Source organism: Phascolarctos cinereus, unplaced genomic scaffold (assembly GCF_003287225.1).
Source record: "Phascolarctos cinereus isolate Bilbo 61053 unplaced genomic scaffold, phaCin_HiC Scaffold_9;HRSCAF=440, whole genome shotgun sequence".
NCBI lineage: Eukaryota > Metazoa > Chordata > Mammalia > Diprotodontia > Phascolarctidae > Phascolarctos > Phascolarctos cinereus.
This window is the reverse complement of record NW_027556402.1, coordinates 35,147,006-35,164,453: the sequence shown is the minus strand read 5'-3', so window position 1 is coordinate 35,164,453 and position 17,448 is coordinate 35,147,006. Positions and strand designations below refer to the sequence as shown.

General features: G+C 40.2%; 1 protein-coding gene across 1 annotated transcript in view; it reads right to left on the bottom strand.

Moving 5' to 3' along the window:
* Positions 1–17,448, bottom strand: part of STPG2 (sperm tail PG-rich repeat containing 2) — a 543,661-nt gene that overhangs the window by 421,614 nt on the left and 104,599 nt on the right. Inside the window, 1 exon segment of the mRNA XM_021008393.2 lies at positions 5,892–6,055. Coding sequence (XP_020864052.1) covers positions 5,892–6,055 — 164 coding nt within the window.

Below are 17,448 nucleotides of genomic sequence, written 5' to 3'. Positions count from 1 at the left end.
AATTAATCATATATGACCCATAATGTAGTCAGTATAAACTCCCTACCTCAATTTAGTATAGTCACTGAATCCATCACTCAACAGCCCCAGGATCTAAATACAAAGTATAAAATAGTTGATGAGGAATTTTCCTATAGCCACAAAATAATAAATATGTACATAAATTTTCAATCAGCTCCAGATGATTATGTATTTGGACATTGGGTGAAGGCTGGTGACACCACCACAGAATCAGTTGTACTTCTTGAGCCCGTGGATTTTATAGAAACAAGCAGCAGTTCACCAAACTAACAGTGGAAGAGTTCGAGTTTGGAGTTTATTCATTCAAGAGTTGGAGCCAAAAGTGAAGGAAGAAAACAGGCCCCTGAAGAGAAACCCTCTTGGGGGGCCAGGAGTGGGGTGGGGGGAGAATTTTCTCACCTCCCTGGCTCGCCCTCCATGGCAACATAATCACAGAGTCTGGACCAGTCAGCAACAATGAACATGGTGTGAAAGAGAGAAACAAAGGGAGGACAGATACAGATAAGAGGGTCAATTTCCACTTCGACCTTGGGGATCATGAAGGTTCATATAGAGAAGAGTGCTGGCAGTGGACTGAAGACACCCAGACCCCAGGAAAGCAACGGGCCCAGCCCAGGACTACCCCAAAGGGTGGCCTCTACAGAGGACTTCTAGTATCAGGAGCTAGGTGTCGGCTACGTGTGCGTCCTTCGTGTACGAACCACTACCACTCTGCTCTAAGTTTAGTTTGCTTTCCCCTCAGACGTGGTATCCGCTGGTGAGAAAGTAGACCCCAGGATTTGGGTGGGGGGTGAGTTTTACACCAACTGTTTTTACTATTCCATCCTGGCAACTGCTTTTGCTAGAAGCTAATTAAGCCTGATGGCAAAGGTAATTCAAATAAAGCACACAAGTAAGAGCTTGTGATAGTAGCAGCCACCCAAAGAGTTACTCTTAGAACACTGGCAGCAGATGCCTTTCTGGCCTTCAAACTTCTGAATATAAATTGGAAGAGCCTCAGAGGGGATGTTACAGCAGTACACGTAATATTGTCTCCCCTGGTGGAAATGCAGGCTCCTTGGGGACACAAACTGTTCTCTTTTTTCCTTCCTATCCCTAGCACCTACCTGGGCCTTGCACGTATTAGGCACTTTTAAATGCTTGATGACTGATTGATATAAAAAGTTAAGATGGGCTTTTAATTTTAGGAAAGTTTAGAGATGTGAAAGGAGTTTTGTAATTTCTTAAAGGCAATCTGGCCCATTCTCTACCTGATCAATTCTGGCCTCATTCATCCATTTACACTGTTTTTCCAAGACAGATTTGCTGATGTTGTTCAATCATTTCAGTCGCATCCAACTCCTCCTGACCCCATTTGGGGTTTTCTTGGCAAAGACACAGCAGTGGTTTGTCATTTCCTTCTCCAGCTCATATTACAGGTGAAGAAACTGAAGTAAACAGAGTTAAGTGACTTTGCTCATGGTCACACAGCTAGGCCAGATCTGAACTCAGGTCTTCCTATAAGACGAGCTAGAGAAGGAAATGGCAAGCCACTCCACTATCTTTGCCAAGAAACACTCAAATGGGATCATGAACAGTCAGACATGACTGAAACAACTGAGCACCAGTAACTTCTTGCCTCCAGGCCTAGGGCTCTATCCACTGCTTCACCTAGCTGCCCTGCCAAGACATAGCAATCCGTACATATGTGCACACACACATATACATGGCCGTATTATTTACATACATGTGGATATAGACATAGATATATACATATGTATCTGAATGAGTTCTAAATGAATTTTGTAATCTGGGAAACAGACACACTTCTTTAACTTGGTCTTTCCTGAGCAAATAATCAGGCCAAATTATACTCAGAGGACATGGATTTCCTCCAAGAGGTTCTGCAATGCTTTGCTTGATGCAAAAAGTAAGACGCTATGCACAAATTAGAACTGGAGAAAATCATCCACAAGGAGCTCCTCTTCACCTCCAACTCTGCTTTGGATCTTCTCCATGAGAGTTGTAAACATCTACACCGTGGTTTATGCCTTGTCTGCTGTTTACAGTTATGGGATACTTGAGTTAAGTTACCTTTGTGGTTAATAGCTTTCAAGAATCCTTAATCAATTTTGATGTATAGATGGGAAACACTTTACTGGAAAAAGAGCCCTTTATTTGGAAAAAGAACGATTGTTCCACTGAATCAAATACTTTTTTATTGGTGCCTTCTGTTTTTATATTACATTTATTTCTGTATATGCTCCTTCCTCACTCCTACTCCATGTGTCATGGTTATTTTCATGTCGATTATTCCATCAGAAGCACTGTATTATGAGATGACCAAATGTCCCCTTAAAATTATGCTTTTTGTATTCTTTGGATGCACAACAGACCAACTCTATCAGTTCCTTTATTTGCGTCTTCAGAAGAAACTTCTGAGCCGCCCTTCTAAGTAGCTGTAATTTCCTTTTGTGTTCTGATTCAGCAAAAGCAAGAATATCCAGACTTACCCAGTTTAGGTCCTCTGGTTGTGGGTTCACTCCCTGAGCATGGAACAAGGAACACCCATGATCATTTTGTCATCTTAAGCTATTTTCCATGTCCTACCACTCTTGCAAAAGGTGAATATTAACTCCTTTCAAAAGGCATAGAAGTACCACAAAAAAATTGCAACAGCCTAAAAAGCATCAACACTATCAAGGAGAAAGACACTCTAATGAAAATTGTGATAAATCACAAGAGAACTAACAAGCAATGAATGTGAAGACAATGCATAATTTAAATTAAGTACACAACTGTCATTACTATCATAACTGTATTTCTTAAAAATGCAATTTGGAGAATACGTTCACATTCTTCTTGGGGGTGGGGTGGCACTGTTGAAAACCCGAAAACCCAAAATTACAGCTATCTAAATTGATTCATTGTACTGTTATGTATTATATTACGTATTATATATTTTAAGAAATAAAAATTAAGTGGAAACAATTAAAGTATATCTTTAAAGAAAGTGCCAAACTGGTGAATCTCAAAACATACACTCCTCCAACTCCTTCAAATTCATAGACTGAGGCAATAGAGGGAGAGTACGGCCTTGAGGAGTTGTGGGAAATATTTACATTACTTTACTCTTCTCAAATCTTTGAAGTACAAAAACTCATTTATATTATGTAAATGTAATGTATGTTATGTAAAACTTTTTTACAAACTAATTTATATTAGGTGGTTAAATGGAATTGGGAGGAGGGGGCTAGTCACTAACACCAAAGAATGGGAGAACTCAGTTCTTGAGGGTTTAAGCTGATAGCAGAGAAGAGAAAGCCCAAACCCCTCAGGATACCCTAGGACCCTGGGTGGCACATGTAACACCCTGAAGGTGAGAGAGCCAGAGTATACTTGTTACATATTTACCAGACATAAAGTAATTACAGCTGATTCTAAAAGAAGACAGAACCACGCTACACAAGATTTTTAATATATACCAACACAAAAGAATTTTAATATTAAGAACTCTCATTCAAGGTTCCTACCTAAACCCAACAAATGGCACACACCTATGGCAGTCAGTATCATTAAACTCGCAGGCTTATGACTGAGGGCTCAGTTAGGTGGCAGTACGACACTGAGACTAGAGTCAGAAGACCCGAGTTCAAATGTAGCCTGACATTTGCTAGCTGTTATGACCCCGGGCAAGTTCTTTAACCTCTGTCTGCCTGGGTTTCCCAGGATGATAACAGCACTTGTCCCACAGGTTGTTGTGAGGATCAAATGAGATATCTATGCAGCGTTTTAAAATGAACACATGGCAGGCACTCAATAAATGGTCCTCCCTTTCCCTTTCTTTTTCCTTCCCATTCCCTATGGCAGTGACTCTGTCCGAACACCCCCTCCAAAACATGCAAGAAGTGGGAGGTTCTAACTGGAGCCGGTCACATGAAGTAAAAGAGGAAAAGGATCAGTGGAATCAGGTTGGGCTAAAAATATGGAACCAGCGGTGGGCTCAGAACCACAGACTAGAGGGAAACGATACACTGGTCCTGACAGAAACAGTAAACCCAGTTGAAGTACTCTTCCCCTCACCCTCCCCCCCGCCCTTCTCAGGGCTCGATCTGGCTTGATGGAACTTGAGACAAGGAGAATGATGCCTCCTTGCCTCATTCCAAAGGTGGTACCACCCCTGAAAGGCTGGACCTTGCAAGTCACTCCTCATGGCTGTGCTTCACATGAGCTTGGCTGCTAACGCACCTGATAAGGATTCCACCCTGGAATCTCACAGGGCTCATACCAAGGGAAAGAACAGGAGGCACACTGGCATGCTTTGAACCCACGTGCTCATGGGCTGACCTGGTGATGGTCAGGTAGGGGGTGATGATACCTTGTCTCACCCCCACTATTCCTCCATAGTTCAGAGAGTTGTCCTTTTGCCTTAAGCCAGCAGGAAGGAGAGATCGAGTGTTTTCTTTGAAGCCTGTTCCAGTTCAACAGTACCACCCCATCCCCAAAAAAGGCCCCTCCTTACTAAGTAGTGAGTGAAGAGAAAATAGCCACAGAACAAGTATGTATCTTGTGAAGCAGAGAGCAGGGCTCCTCCATTCCATTAGCCAGCTTCCACATCAGCACTGGAGTGCAGCCCTGCAGACTAGGCTCTCACTGGCTTAGTCTTATGGGAAAAGGCTGCTCATAAAAAATGCATCATTCGGTCAGTTGTTGGGGCTTCCTTGCCTCCGCTGGTCATGGCAATGCACCTTCCAAGTGTAGGTGAGGTCTACCACTTTTGGCTTCTTTATGCAGGCCACCAGAAAGCTCTACCAAAGACCCTAAGCCAATTTAGTATCAACAATTGGTTCAATACCTTTCGTGGAAAAACGAGTCTACTCTTGCCCAGGATCACACAGCTGGTAAGGCAGGATTCAAACTCAGATCTTTCTGATTCTGAGCAGACTGCTCTACCCATTCTGCCAGCTTGCTGGTCCTCTCTTTACATGCGGAGAATAACCGCCAACTGTCTCCACTATCACCTACCACCAAGACGTCCAGCACTCAGTCCTTCCAAGGTAGGGGAAAGCCTGAGATTACTCTACTTTTCATTTACTTCTAGTCAGTCATTCTGGTGGTGCATTCCTTCAGGGGATCATCACATTGTTTCTTTTTGGTTTGCGTTTTTGGTTTGTTTGTTTTTTCCCGTTTTTCTCACTTTTTCCTTTACCCAAAATAAGTTTTTCTATCAACATTGCTATGCCAGGCTTCTTCATCCTTGAGGTCAGAGCTGTCCAGTAATGGCCGTCAAGCCATAGAAGATCCTCTAGAGAATTCTTAGGACCTTTGCTACCACAGGGAAGACTATGGTAAAAGCAATATGTGCTAATTTCTCCTAAGATCCTATTAAAGAGAATGTGCAAGTTTTTGTTTATTTTTCCCAAAAAAGGCAGGGAAATTATCTGTAAGATTTGATTGTTTCAACAAGGACTGAAATTTGAACTTCCTGAGTTCAAATCTGGCCTCAGACACTTACTAGATGCTTGACCCTGGGTAAGTCATTTAAGCCTGTCTGACTCAGTTTCCTCATCTGTAAAATGAGCTGGAGAAGGAAATGACAAACCACTCTAGTACCTTTGCCAAGGTACTACCAAATGGGGTCACAAAGAGTTTGCCACAACTGAAAAATGACTGAACAACAAAAAGACCATAAATGGATCAATTCCAGTTTCAAGCCTGAACCACCAGACAAGCCTGACCTAAAATACCAATTGATATGCATTTGATTTATAATCATATTTCTAAAACATCTTTTCTATGCCCCAAGTAGTCTCAAAATTATACGTTACTAAAATAACAACTTGATGCACCAATGGATTGCCTTCTTTTAAACAACAGGAGGCTCAGATTACCTGATAATCAGCTGGCCCAGGAATTAGATAGCTGTCTTCTTTAGCAGAATGGAATGTTCGAGGAACAGAGGATCCAAATGCACTCCTCTTTGTTCTCTGCATATAATGATCTTTTAAAGGGTCAGATGAAGTAGTCTTCTTAAAAATATCATAATACCCAGGACCTAAAAAGACATTACAAATACTTAAGTCATAATACATTTCAACTGCTATTTTAGAAATGAATATTGACGTGAAGATTTTATTAGGTAGAAAGTCTGAAGATATGTTTAAATAAATGATAAGCAAATTTATTCAGTTAGAAATACTGCATAACTTTCAAACACGCACAGCTACACATGCTTTGTCAGTTACAGAAATCATTTCTGTGGGTTATTATCAGAGTCAGTCAGAAATCAACCGTTTTTGTGCTATTTCCTTGTAGTCCTGGAATATGTATTTCAGAAGTCCCCTGTGCCCACAAGGATTCTTCCTTCTAATCAGATGGTTCCTCCCAGATATTCCCCTTTGAGAAGGGCACTCAGGCCACTCTCCTTCGGGCTTCTCCCCATGGCTCAGAGAGTGGCTACCACTCAAAGCTAATGTTATCACAATGAAAATATGATGCCAATTACTCATCAAATTTAGGACAATTTGAGCAATCTAACCAGTAAATTCAATGCTTCCTCAAATGTAATGAATTGTGGCTAAGTCCCCCGTTTACCTTTTGCCACATAACCATGGCACAGCTTTTTAATTTGTCAAATAACGATGATGTTTTCTTTTGTACCTTGTTCCTGATTACGAAGAACTGGTTTTACTTAGGAAACTTGCTCAATTTAAAAGCTGCAATGCTACATTATTAAGGAAAATAGGGTTAAAAAGCCTTCATGATACATCACACCATTTATCTTTGAACTATGAGGCTCACTCATATTAGGAAAATAAGCATATGGTTCTTTATGTCATCCCTAAAACAAATCAGGAATGGTCTGGTGACATTTAAATAATGTTGTAAAATGGTAGTTCATAATTATATAACATTTAATAGTTTACAAAGCATTTTATGTACGTTTTCTCATTTGAACCTTACAACAGCCCTGTCAGGTAATGCAGATACCTGAGTCACTTATAAACTAAGAGATCTCTCTGAGGATCAGAGAGGTTAAGTCATTTTCCAAAGATCATAAGGCTAAAAAAATGGCAGCTATAATTTGGACTTGGGTCTTGACCCAAATACAATGTTTATTCCATTTTATCACACGGCCTCTTTTCATGCTTTCTTTTCCTTGTGTTCTGGGCTAAGAATCTATCCTTTGTATTCCAGGCCAGGTCTAAACTAGGCAGTTCTAGGGATTCAGGATGAAGAGTTAAAATGGCACTTGTGGAGTATAAAATACAATAAAAATCTAATCACAAGAAATTAAAAGGATACAACTTTTAGTTCAAAAGGATATAAAATGCTACTTCCCTCTGTCTCCTCCAGCACGTGAAAGATAAAATGACTGAGAACATAAAGTTTCAAGCTTCTGAGCATACTGATGTATTGAGCAATGCATGCCAATTGCATAACAAATTGAAATCAGACTTCCTCATCTTAGGGCTGGACCCCCAAATGCAAAGGGAGACAAATTAACCAGGGTACGGAATTAGGTAATCTGATTTCTAATTGGATGAGAGATTAGGGACTTCAAAAGTTTGGAGGATGAGAGGAAACAGGTACAATTCCCTGGAATCAAAAAAAGAGGTGTCCCATGGCCCACAAGTATCTGTACGCAATCAAAGGAACGTAGAAACAATAACTGATTGATCAGTATGGGGCCAGTTTTCAGATAAAACATATGGGTTGCTTGAGATGTATAATTGTGAGAAAACTCATCAACATTTCTATCTGACCAGGTTTCTGGTCAGCATAACCTAGGTCCTTAGCTAAGGGTAGGTAGCAGCAAGCAGAAATGGTCCAGCAATGCAGTGAAGTTTTCTCCCAGCTGCCACAGCTGAACCGAAATTGCACTAGAATCATAACTGAATAGAAAGGGAACTGAGCTAGCTCCAGAACTGAGTCACAAGATGGAGTGCATGTGGTTCGCCTGACTCCCAATACCACTTCTTGTTCTAATCCCCTCAATTCATTCACTCTAGTCACCATAGCAATCACTCATTCCAGGAGGAATGTGGGAAAGTATTCTCCAGTGGGAACTCAGATATAACCACAGATGCAATCCATCCCTCTGTCTCCCCACCCACCCACCCAACCCTGCCCTTACAGTTCAGAGAGCAAAGAAGTCAAATGACCCCTGTGCCCTTAAAAGGAGCAGCTCAATCTACCTGCTGCTGACGTCGTGGCCCAGTTCAGAATAAAGTGAACATAATCAAGAAAACAATTTATACAATCAACCCAGCACAGTAAAGGAAAATAACTGTGAAAGACTGAACAATGCAATGACCAATCATGAATTCAGAATGATGAAGAACATTTTTCCCCCGCCAACAGAGATATGACCCAAGATGCAGAACAAAACATACGTTTTCAGACACAGCCAGTGTGTGAATTTGTTCTGCATGACTAGATCTGTTATAAGGAAGAGGCTGAGGGTAGGGCAGCAATGGAGGAGGTAAGAGTGCTCACAATGCTAAGAAAATTGAGGAAAGAAATAAAATCAATGAAGTATTTAAAAATTACACAGAAGAGAGCAGAAGGAAGTTCAGAAAGCAACACAAGCAGGATAGTGTTGGAGCCACCAGGTTAAACTGAAAATACACTGTATATATAGGGGAAAGCTGTACGTAATAAAGACTCATAGTTTCACATGTCTGGTTTTCTCTTCTTTGTATAGAGAAATGTTGGTGTTTGTTGATGTTGGCTGATTTTGGAAAGCTGTCTCTATTTGTTGACTATTCTCTTCTCACACAGGCCTCGACCCTTTCCAATGTGGCTTCCCAGTCCGCTGCTGACCCTTCCGTCCTCTAGAACACTCTCTCTTTTCCAGGGTTTTCTAACACTGCCTTCTTCTGGTTCTCTTCCTGTCTAATCCTCCTCAGTCTCCTCTGCTGGCTCAACATCCATATCATGCCCCCAACTCTGAACAATCCCCACAGTTTTGTTCTAGGTCCCCTTTTCTCATTCCTCCACACATTTGATAACTTTGTTAAATCTCATGGTTTTATGCCGATGACTCACACACATGTGACTCATCTATATGGCTGGCTCATACACGTGTATATAGAAATATACATGTATATAGATATATCCTATATGTACCATAGTACATATATCTAACATAGTTGCACATACATGCATTTACATGTATCTAGAACACATGCACATACGCATATCTCTCCCAGGCTCGCCTCTGAGTTTCAGTCACATATCAACATCTGCCTATTGCACATCTTAAAAGATATATCCTGGGCACATCTCAAACTCGACATGTTCACAACTAAATTCGTTTTCCCCCAAACCCTCCCCTCTTACCAATCTCCCTCTCTACGTTGAAGGTACTGCCATTCTTCCAGTATCCCGGGTTCATAACCTTGGCATTAGTTCAAATTCTTCATGTTCCCTACAGTTTTGTCCCAGACTCTTTTCTCTTCTCCCTTTATGCATGAGCTCTGTGAATTTAACTACCATCTCTATGCAGTTTTATATATATATATATAGCATCAGTCTCAATACTGAACTTTAGTCCCACATCACTAACTACTTATTGGAGCACTACAAAACAAAATGGATGTTTTAGAAGCTTGTTCAAGTCAACATATCTAATACTTAACTCATCTTTCCCCTTAAACCACACCCTTTTCCAAACTTTCCTATTTCTGCCCAAAGTACCACCATTCTTCCAGTGTCTGCAGGTTGTAACCTAGGAGCTATCCTGGACCCCTTCCTTGCCCCACCTACATAATCAGTTGCCAAAACTTTCAGGCTATTTCTACTTCCTTAACATATTTCACATCTAACTTCTCTCCACTCACATAACTATCCCCTTAGTTCAAGCCTTCATCAGCTTTTATCAGACTTTGACAACAGCTTCCTAAACCAATCTTCCCTCCTTCAAGTCTTTCACCACAGCAGGACCTTTTATATAATTCTACCACAGCAATTTTCTTTAAGTGCAGCTCTAACCACTTGCCTCACCTGCTCAAACCAACAGTAGTAGCTTCTTATTGCATCTAGGATAAAATATAAATTTCTCTGCTTTGTTTTTAAAGTCCTTCATGACTGGCCCCAGTCTATCTCTCTAGCCTCACTCCACACTATTTCCCATCCCACTCACTGAGATCTAGCCAAACTGTCACACCCATGACACTCTATCCACCATCTCCTTCCCTGTGCTGTTCCCCATGCTTGGAATTTATTTCCTCCTTACCTCCATTGTTCACCATTTCTCTCTTCCTTGAAGATGTAGCTCAAGCGCCATCTTCTGCATAAAGTTTTTCCTGATCCTCCCCCCTGCTACCTCAACTACTAGTATCCTCCCTCCCAAACTACTTTCAATTTAGCTACTTGTATATATTTGTGTGTATTAGCTTTATATTTAAGGTGTATATGTTTTTCTATGTCCTCGTTCTCTCCCCCATTAGAACTTAGGCTTCTTGCAGAGCCCCCAGTGCCTAACACTGTGCCTGACACATAGGAGACAATTAAAAGATTCTTGTGGAATAACTTAAGATCGTCAAATTGATACTTAGAAAAAATATTTTTCATGGTAAAGGAGAAGGGAGACAGGAATAACCATTTATATAGCTCCTACTATGTGCAAGCACTGTGTTAAGCACTTTTTATAAGTGATTAGGACCATTGTTGAATATCACTTAGAAAAGTCTGCTCATTCTCTACTAACACCCTAGTCAAGGATGCCTTTAATTCTTATACGGATGACTTGTGGAAAGATTGTATACAGGTGGAAGACCAGGCATATCAATATATAGTCAAAGTGTTTGCCTTTTTGGTATTAACAGGATCTGAGATTTTTTTCAATGCCTTTTATATCCTTTTGCCCTACTCTGCATATCTCTTACACCCTCACAACTGTGTTTTCATCACTACAAGTCCTCTATACACACTCCATCCAATCTGGCTGCCCTCTTCCTTTGTTTTGTAAGTTCAATATTTGCTGACTGAAATGCTTTGCTACCTCCTTCGTTCTTGTTGTGGCACTAAACCTTCTGTAAGAAGTCTTATAATCTATGTTGATGATCATTCCTAATTACTTGTTTAAATAGTTCAGGATCAATTTGTTTCCATTACATTTCATTTTCTCATTATTTTTTCTTCTTTAGCTAAATTTAATCTTCACCCTGATAAGTCAGTGGACCCACTATACATAGACAATTGATTCAGGGAAAACAAATGTTAATCACCTGTTAAAACAAAATTTATTCCATTTGTGTGATATTATTTGTCTCTTATAGGTCAGCTTTCCCATTATCTTGCTAAACCAGGCCTCCACGCCACTTTTAGGCCATCTCCACTCAATGCTGCCACGTCCCCCACACCCTTCCGAGGTTCCCTGCATGTGTTGTCTTCCCCTCATTAGAACGTAATTTTCTTGAGAAGAACTATCATGCTTGCTCGTGTTTCTATCCCCAGAACTTAGAACAGTGCCCAGCAAATACTAAGGGATTAATAAATACTTTCTGCATCAATAAAATCTTTTCCTATATGCTAAAATGGGCAGCCACAACCTGCCCCCTTCCCTCTCTTCCAGTCTTTTTACTTGCTTACTCCCCTCTATTACCTTCACAATCCAGCCACACTGGCCTACTGGTGCCTCCTCACGCTCTACTCTCCATCTCCCGTGCTTTTTCACTGGCCGTGCCCCATGACTTTCCCTTCTCTTCTCTGCCTCCTGGGTTTTCTGGCCTCCTTCAAGACTCAGTTTAAAATATCACATTCTACAAGAGGCTTTTCTCAGTTACACTTTCCCCTCATGACTGCTATTGCCTTCCCTTTAAGATTATCAACCATTAACATTGTATATAAGTTGGATGAACATAATAATATATGTGTTGTCTCACTCATTAGAAAGGAAAGATCATGGGAGGTGGAGCCAAAATGGTGGAGTGAAAGCAGTGACTTGCTTGAGCTCTCCCCCAAACCCCTCCAAATACATATAAAAAAATGGCTCTAAACAAATTCTAAAGTAGCAGAACACACAAAAAGACAGAGAGAAGCAAATTTTCAGCCCAAGACAACCTGGTTGATCAGAAAGTTATATGATGCAGGGCTGGGAGAGGAGAGCAGTGCGGCGTGGCTGCGCAAACCACAGTGAACCTGGAGCAGGCCTCAGAGGACTGAATCATGGGCAGCTGTGGCAGTTTCCAGACCTCTCAACCCAGGAAAGCCAAAGACAACTTAGAAGGTCAGTGGGAAAAGTCTGTTTCTGCGGTGAGAGAGGAACTAGGTCGCAGAGCCAGTTCCAGGCAGAGCACAAAGCACAGGCCCTGGGCAGTGGTTGTGTGCTGAGCTTCTGGCCCACAGACTGAAGGGGAATTGAGTGGTTGATCAGAGGGGGACTGCAGGGATCTCTTTGCCAGTGCTGAGGCAGGAATCTCTTGCTTTGCCCATGACTGGATCTGGGTCACAGTTCTGGGAGGCAGTCCTGGGGCAAGGAAGAGTACTGGCATGGTAGAGCTTATAGTGGCTGTGAAGAGAAAACCCTCCTCACAGTTCCAGGACAGAAAGGAGTGCTTGTGGTCACTAATAGACTAGAGCACAGGCCAGGAAAGGAGTAAACATCTCGTCCCTTACTATACCACCTTGCAAGAACTGAAAATTTACAGGTCCCTACAAGTATCTCTGAAAACAGCTGTACAAACCCCCGAAGCTTGGGACAGTACATTCTCCATATTGTAAGCAGACTCTTACCTTAACAAAGAGTTTAAAACTCAAGTAATTGGCTGGGATCATGAGCAAGCAGCACAAAACAAGTCAGACTATATTATCTTACTTTGGTGACAAAGAAGATAAAAACATACAACCAGAAGAAGACAACAAAGCCAAAACTCCTATATCCAAAGCCTCCAAGAAAAATATGAATCAGTCCCAGGCCTTGGAAGAGCTCAAAAGGGATTTTGAGAAGCAAGTAAGAGAAGTAGAGGAAAAACTGGGAAGAGAAATGAGAGTGATGCAAGAAAATCATGAAAAACAAGTCAACAGCTTGCTAAAGGAGACCCAAAAAAATACTGAAGAAAATAACACCTTAAAAAATAGCCTAACCCAAATGGCAAAAGAGGTCCAAAAAGCCAATGAGGAGAAGAATGCCCTAAAAAGAAAAATTGGCCAAATGGAAAAGGAAGTCCAAAAGATTACTGAAGAAAATACTTCCTTAAAAATTAGAATAGAGCAATTGGAAGATAGTGACTTTATGAGAAATCAAGACACTGTAAAACAAATCCAAAAGAATGAAAAATTAGAAAACAATGTGAAATATCTCATTGGAAAAACAACTGACCTGGAAAATAGATCCAGGAGAGAGAATTTAAAAATTATTGGACTATCTGAAAGCCATGATCAAAAAAAGAGCCTAGACATCATCTTTCAAGAAATTATCAAGGAAAACTGCCCTGATATTTTAGAACCAGAGGGCAAAATAGAAATTGAAAGAATCCACCAATCTCCTCCTGAAAGAGATCCCCAAAGGAAAACTCCTAGGAATATTGTAGCCAAATTCCAGAGTTCCCAGGTCAAGGAGAAAATATTACAAGCTGCCAGAAAGAAACAATTCAAGTATTGTGGAAACACAATCAGGATAACACAAGATTTAGCAGCTTCTACATTAAAGGACCACAGGGCATGGAATATAATATTCCGGAGAGCAAAGGAGATAGGATTACAACCAAGAATCACCTACCCAGCAAAACTGAGTATAATCCTTCAGGGGAAAAAATGGTCATTCAGTGAAATAGAGGACTTTCAAGCATTCTTGATGAAAAGACCAGAGCTGAATAGAAAATTTGACTTTCAAATACAAGACTCAAGTGGAACATGAAGAGGTAAACAGGAAAGAGAAATCATAAGAGACTTATTAAGGTTGAACTGTTTACATTCCTGCATGGAAAGATGATATTTATAACTCATGAGACCTTTGTCAGTATTAGGGTAGTTGGAGGGGGAAAAATTATATGTATGTAGATAGACAGACAGATAGATAGATAGATAGATAGATAGATAGATAGATAGATAGATAGATAGACAGATAGATAGAGGCACAGGGTGAGTTGAAGATTAAGGGGTCATATCTGGAGAATAAAATTAAGGGATGAGAGAGGATTATACTCAGAGAAGAAGAAAGGGAGAGGTAGAATGGGGTAAATTATCTCACAAAAAAAAACAGAAAAGAAAAGGCTGTTACAGTGGAGTAGAAACAGGGGGAGATGAGAGGGAATGAGTGAATCTTATTCTCATAGGATTGGGCTTAAGGAGGGAATAACATACACATTCAATTGGGTATGGAAATCTGTCTTACCCTACAGGAAAATAGGGGGAGAAGGGGACAAGAGAGCAGGGATGATAGAGAGGAGGGCAGATTGGGAAAGAGGGTAATCAGAAGCAAATACTTCTGATGAGGGACAGGGTCAAAAGAAAGAATAGAATAAATGGGAGGGCAGGATAGGATTAGGGGAAATAGAGTTAGTTTTTCCAACATGTCTACTATGCAAGTGTTTTGCATAACTGCACATGTATAACCTATATTGAGTTGCTTGCCTTTTCAATGAGAGTGGGTGGGGAGGGAGGAAGGGAGAAAATCTGGAACCCAAATTTTAAAAACATATGTTTAAAAAAAGTTTTCACATGCAACTGGGAAATAAGAAATACAGGAAATGGGGTACAGAAGTCTATCCTGCCCTACAGGAAAATAGAATGGGAAGGGGATAAGAGAACGAGGGGAGAGATAGAAGAGAGAGCAGACTAGAGGAAGGGATATTCAGAATGCATGCCATTTTGGGGTGGGGGGAGGGGTGAGATGGGGTGAAAATTTGGAACTCAAAATATTGTGGAAGTAAATGTTGAAAACTAAAAATAAATTTATATTTAAAAAATAAACAAAAAGGGCTAGATCTTTTAAAATAAATGTTCCATGAATTAGAATACATATATTTGAAAACCACCTAGGTTAATTATACAGAACAGTGTCTGATTCTGTGATCTAAACTGTGATATGTACCACAGCCGAGCTTGGAAGCTTATCATCCAAACCATTTAATGAGTAATATCTCATCCAAGGGCAATTTAAGAAGAATTCCTTCAGTAGGTATAGAGTGAGCAAAACTGTACAAGGCTGTATTTAACTGAAAAGTTTGATATAAATATATAAAAAGAATATTTTTATTTTTTTAAAAAGTCTTAAAATGCTCACACTGTATGATATTGATTGCATGGTAACTTGCCACAAATATTCGCTTGGTGAGTGTTTGACATCGCCTTTTCCTTATTGCGTTCTGGTTATTATGTGCTGTATGAAGCTCTGATCAGATAGCTTCATGAGACCCTAAGCCTAGAGATGGAGGGGACTTCAGAGGCCACTGAGTCTAGCCCCCTCATTTGAGAGGTGAGGAGACTCCTCCAGGGGCACCCAGGTGAGAGCCTGTTCAACGTGAAGTTCTTTTTAGAAAACTATCTGCTTAACATGATTAATGTGGAGCAATGTTTAATATGATTATATAGCCTATATCAGACTGCATGCCGTCTTGGAGAGGAGGGAGGGAAGGGAGGGGGAAAATTTAGAACCCAAAATCTTATAAAAGTGAATGTTGAAAACTAAAAATAAATTAATTAATTAAAAGAAAAAAAAGAAAGGAAAGATCATGTTTTTCCTTTTCTTCCCATCATAATGACTAACACGCTGTAAGCATTTAATGAAAGCTTGCTGACTGACTGACAGGGTCACCTCTAAGAAGCGGAGATAAAGGCACTTCTCTGGGGACCTAACCTAGCAATACAAGTGCAATTACAGGTCAGGAAAGTAGTCCAGGGAAGGTGCTACATCAACAATTGCCACACTATTTTTACTTCAAATATCAAAGACCAACATGATGGTCTCAAGGACTTTTCAATTTGTTATTGTGTCTAATGAAAATATGCAACAGGTTTTCCACTCAACTCATGTTCGATGTGGGGGAAATATAGAACTCAATTTCCTTCAAGTGTAGTCTTCTCAGATAAGTAAGGTACCACCAGTATAATGCCCACATTTAACTGAAACATACTAGCAGGGACTTTTGGGGGCAGAGTCAAGATGGTCAAGTAGAGAAAGCACTTGCCTGAGCCCTCCCAACTTCTCCCTCCAAACAATTTTATTTACTTATTTTTAACATTTAATAGCATTTTGTTTATTCCAATTACATGTAAAGATGGTTTTCAACATTCATTTGTGTAAGATTTTGAGTTCCAAATTTTTCTCCCTCCCTCCCTCCCTTCCCTTTCCCCTTCCCAAGACAGCAAGCAATCTGACATAGGGTGATACATGTATAATCATGTTAAACATATTTCCACATTAGTTATGTCCAAACAACTTTAAAATGATGTCTCGATTCAAATTCTGGAGTGGCAGAACCAAGAAAAAGGTCAGAGTAGGATATTCTTCAATCCCAAAACAACCTAGGAGTTCAGAAAGAGAGATCTGTGACACGGGAGTGGAGGCTGGTGTGGAGCCCACATTGATGAAGCACCACTGGTGCCACTAGGTGGTGACAACAGAAACAGCAAGAGCTTCAGGAGCTCCCAAGCCAGCTTCCAAGCTCCCAATCACACCCCCTTGGAAGCACTGATAACCTCCAAAACCCCAGAACTAACTCTGAAAACAGTACTGCAAAAAAAGCCTGAAGACTGAGAGACTACCCATCTACTCCACACACAGGAAATAGAATCCAACATTCACATAAAGTTCTAAATCATGAAGCAGGGTAGAAAAAACAAGCAAACAACAAAAAAGAACCTGACCAGAGAAAGCTGTTATGGTGACAGGAAAGATCAAGACACAAACTCAAAAGGACACAATGAAGTCAAAACATGTACAAACAAAGCTTCAAAGAAAAGATGTAAGTTGACCATAAGCTCAACAAGAATTCCTAGAAGGGGTTAAAAAAAGGATTTTCAAATCAAATAAGAGTAATATAGGAAAGAGTAGACAAAGAAATAGAAGCAAAGAAATAAAAGTATGAAAAAACAATTACCAGCTTGATAAAAGAGGCATAAAAAATGCTAAAGAAAATGACACCTTAAAATTATCCAAATTTGTCCAGAATTCACCAAATGGAAACAGAGATACAAAAGTTCATTGAAGAATACAATTCCTTAAAAGTTAAAATTGAGCAAGTGGAGTGACTTGCTCAAGGACACATGAAGAAACAATAAAACAAAGTCAAAAGATTGAAAAACAGAAGAAAATGTGAAATATCTCATAGGAAAAACAACTGACCTGGAAAATAGATCCAGGAGGAATAGTTTAAGAATTATTAGAATTCCTGAAAGTCATGATCAAAATAAGAGCCTAGACATCATATTTCAAAAAATTATAAGGAAAACTGCCCAGATATCTTCAAACTAGAGGGTAAAATAGAAATTGAAAGGATC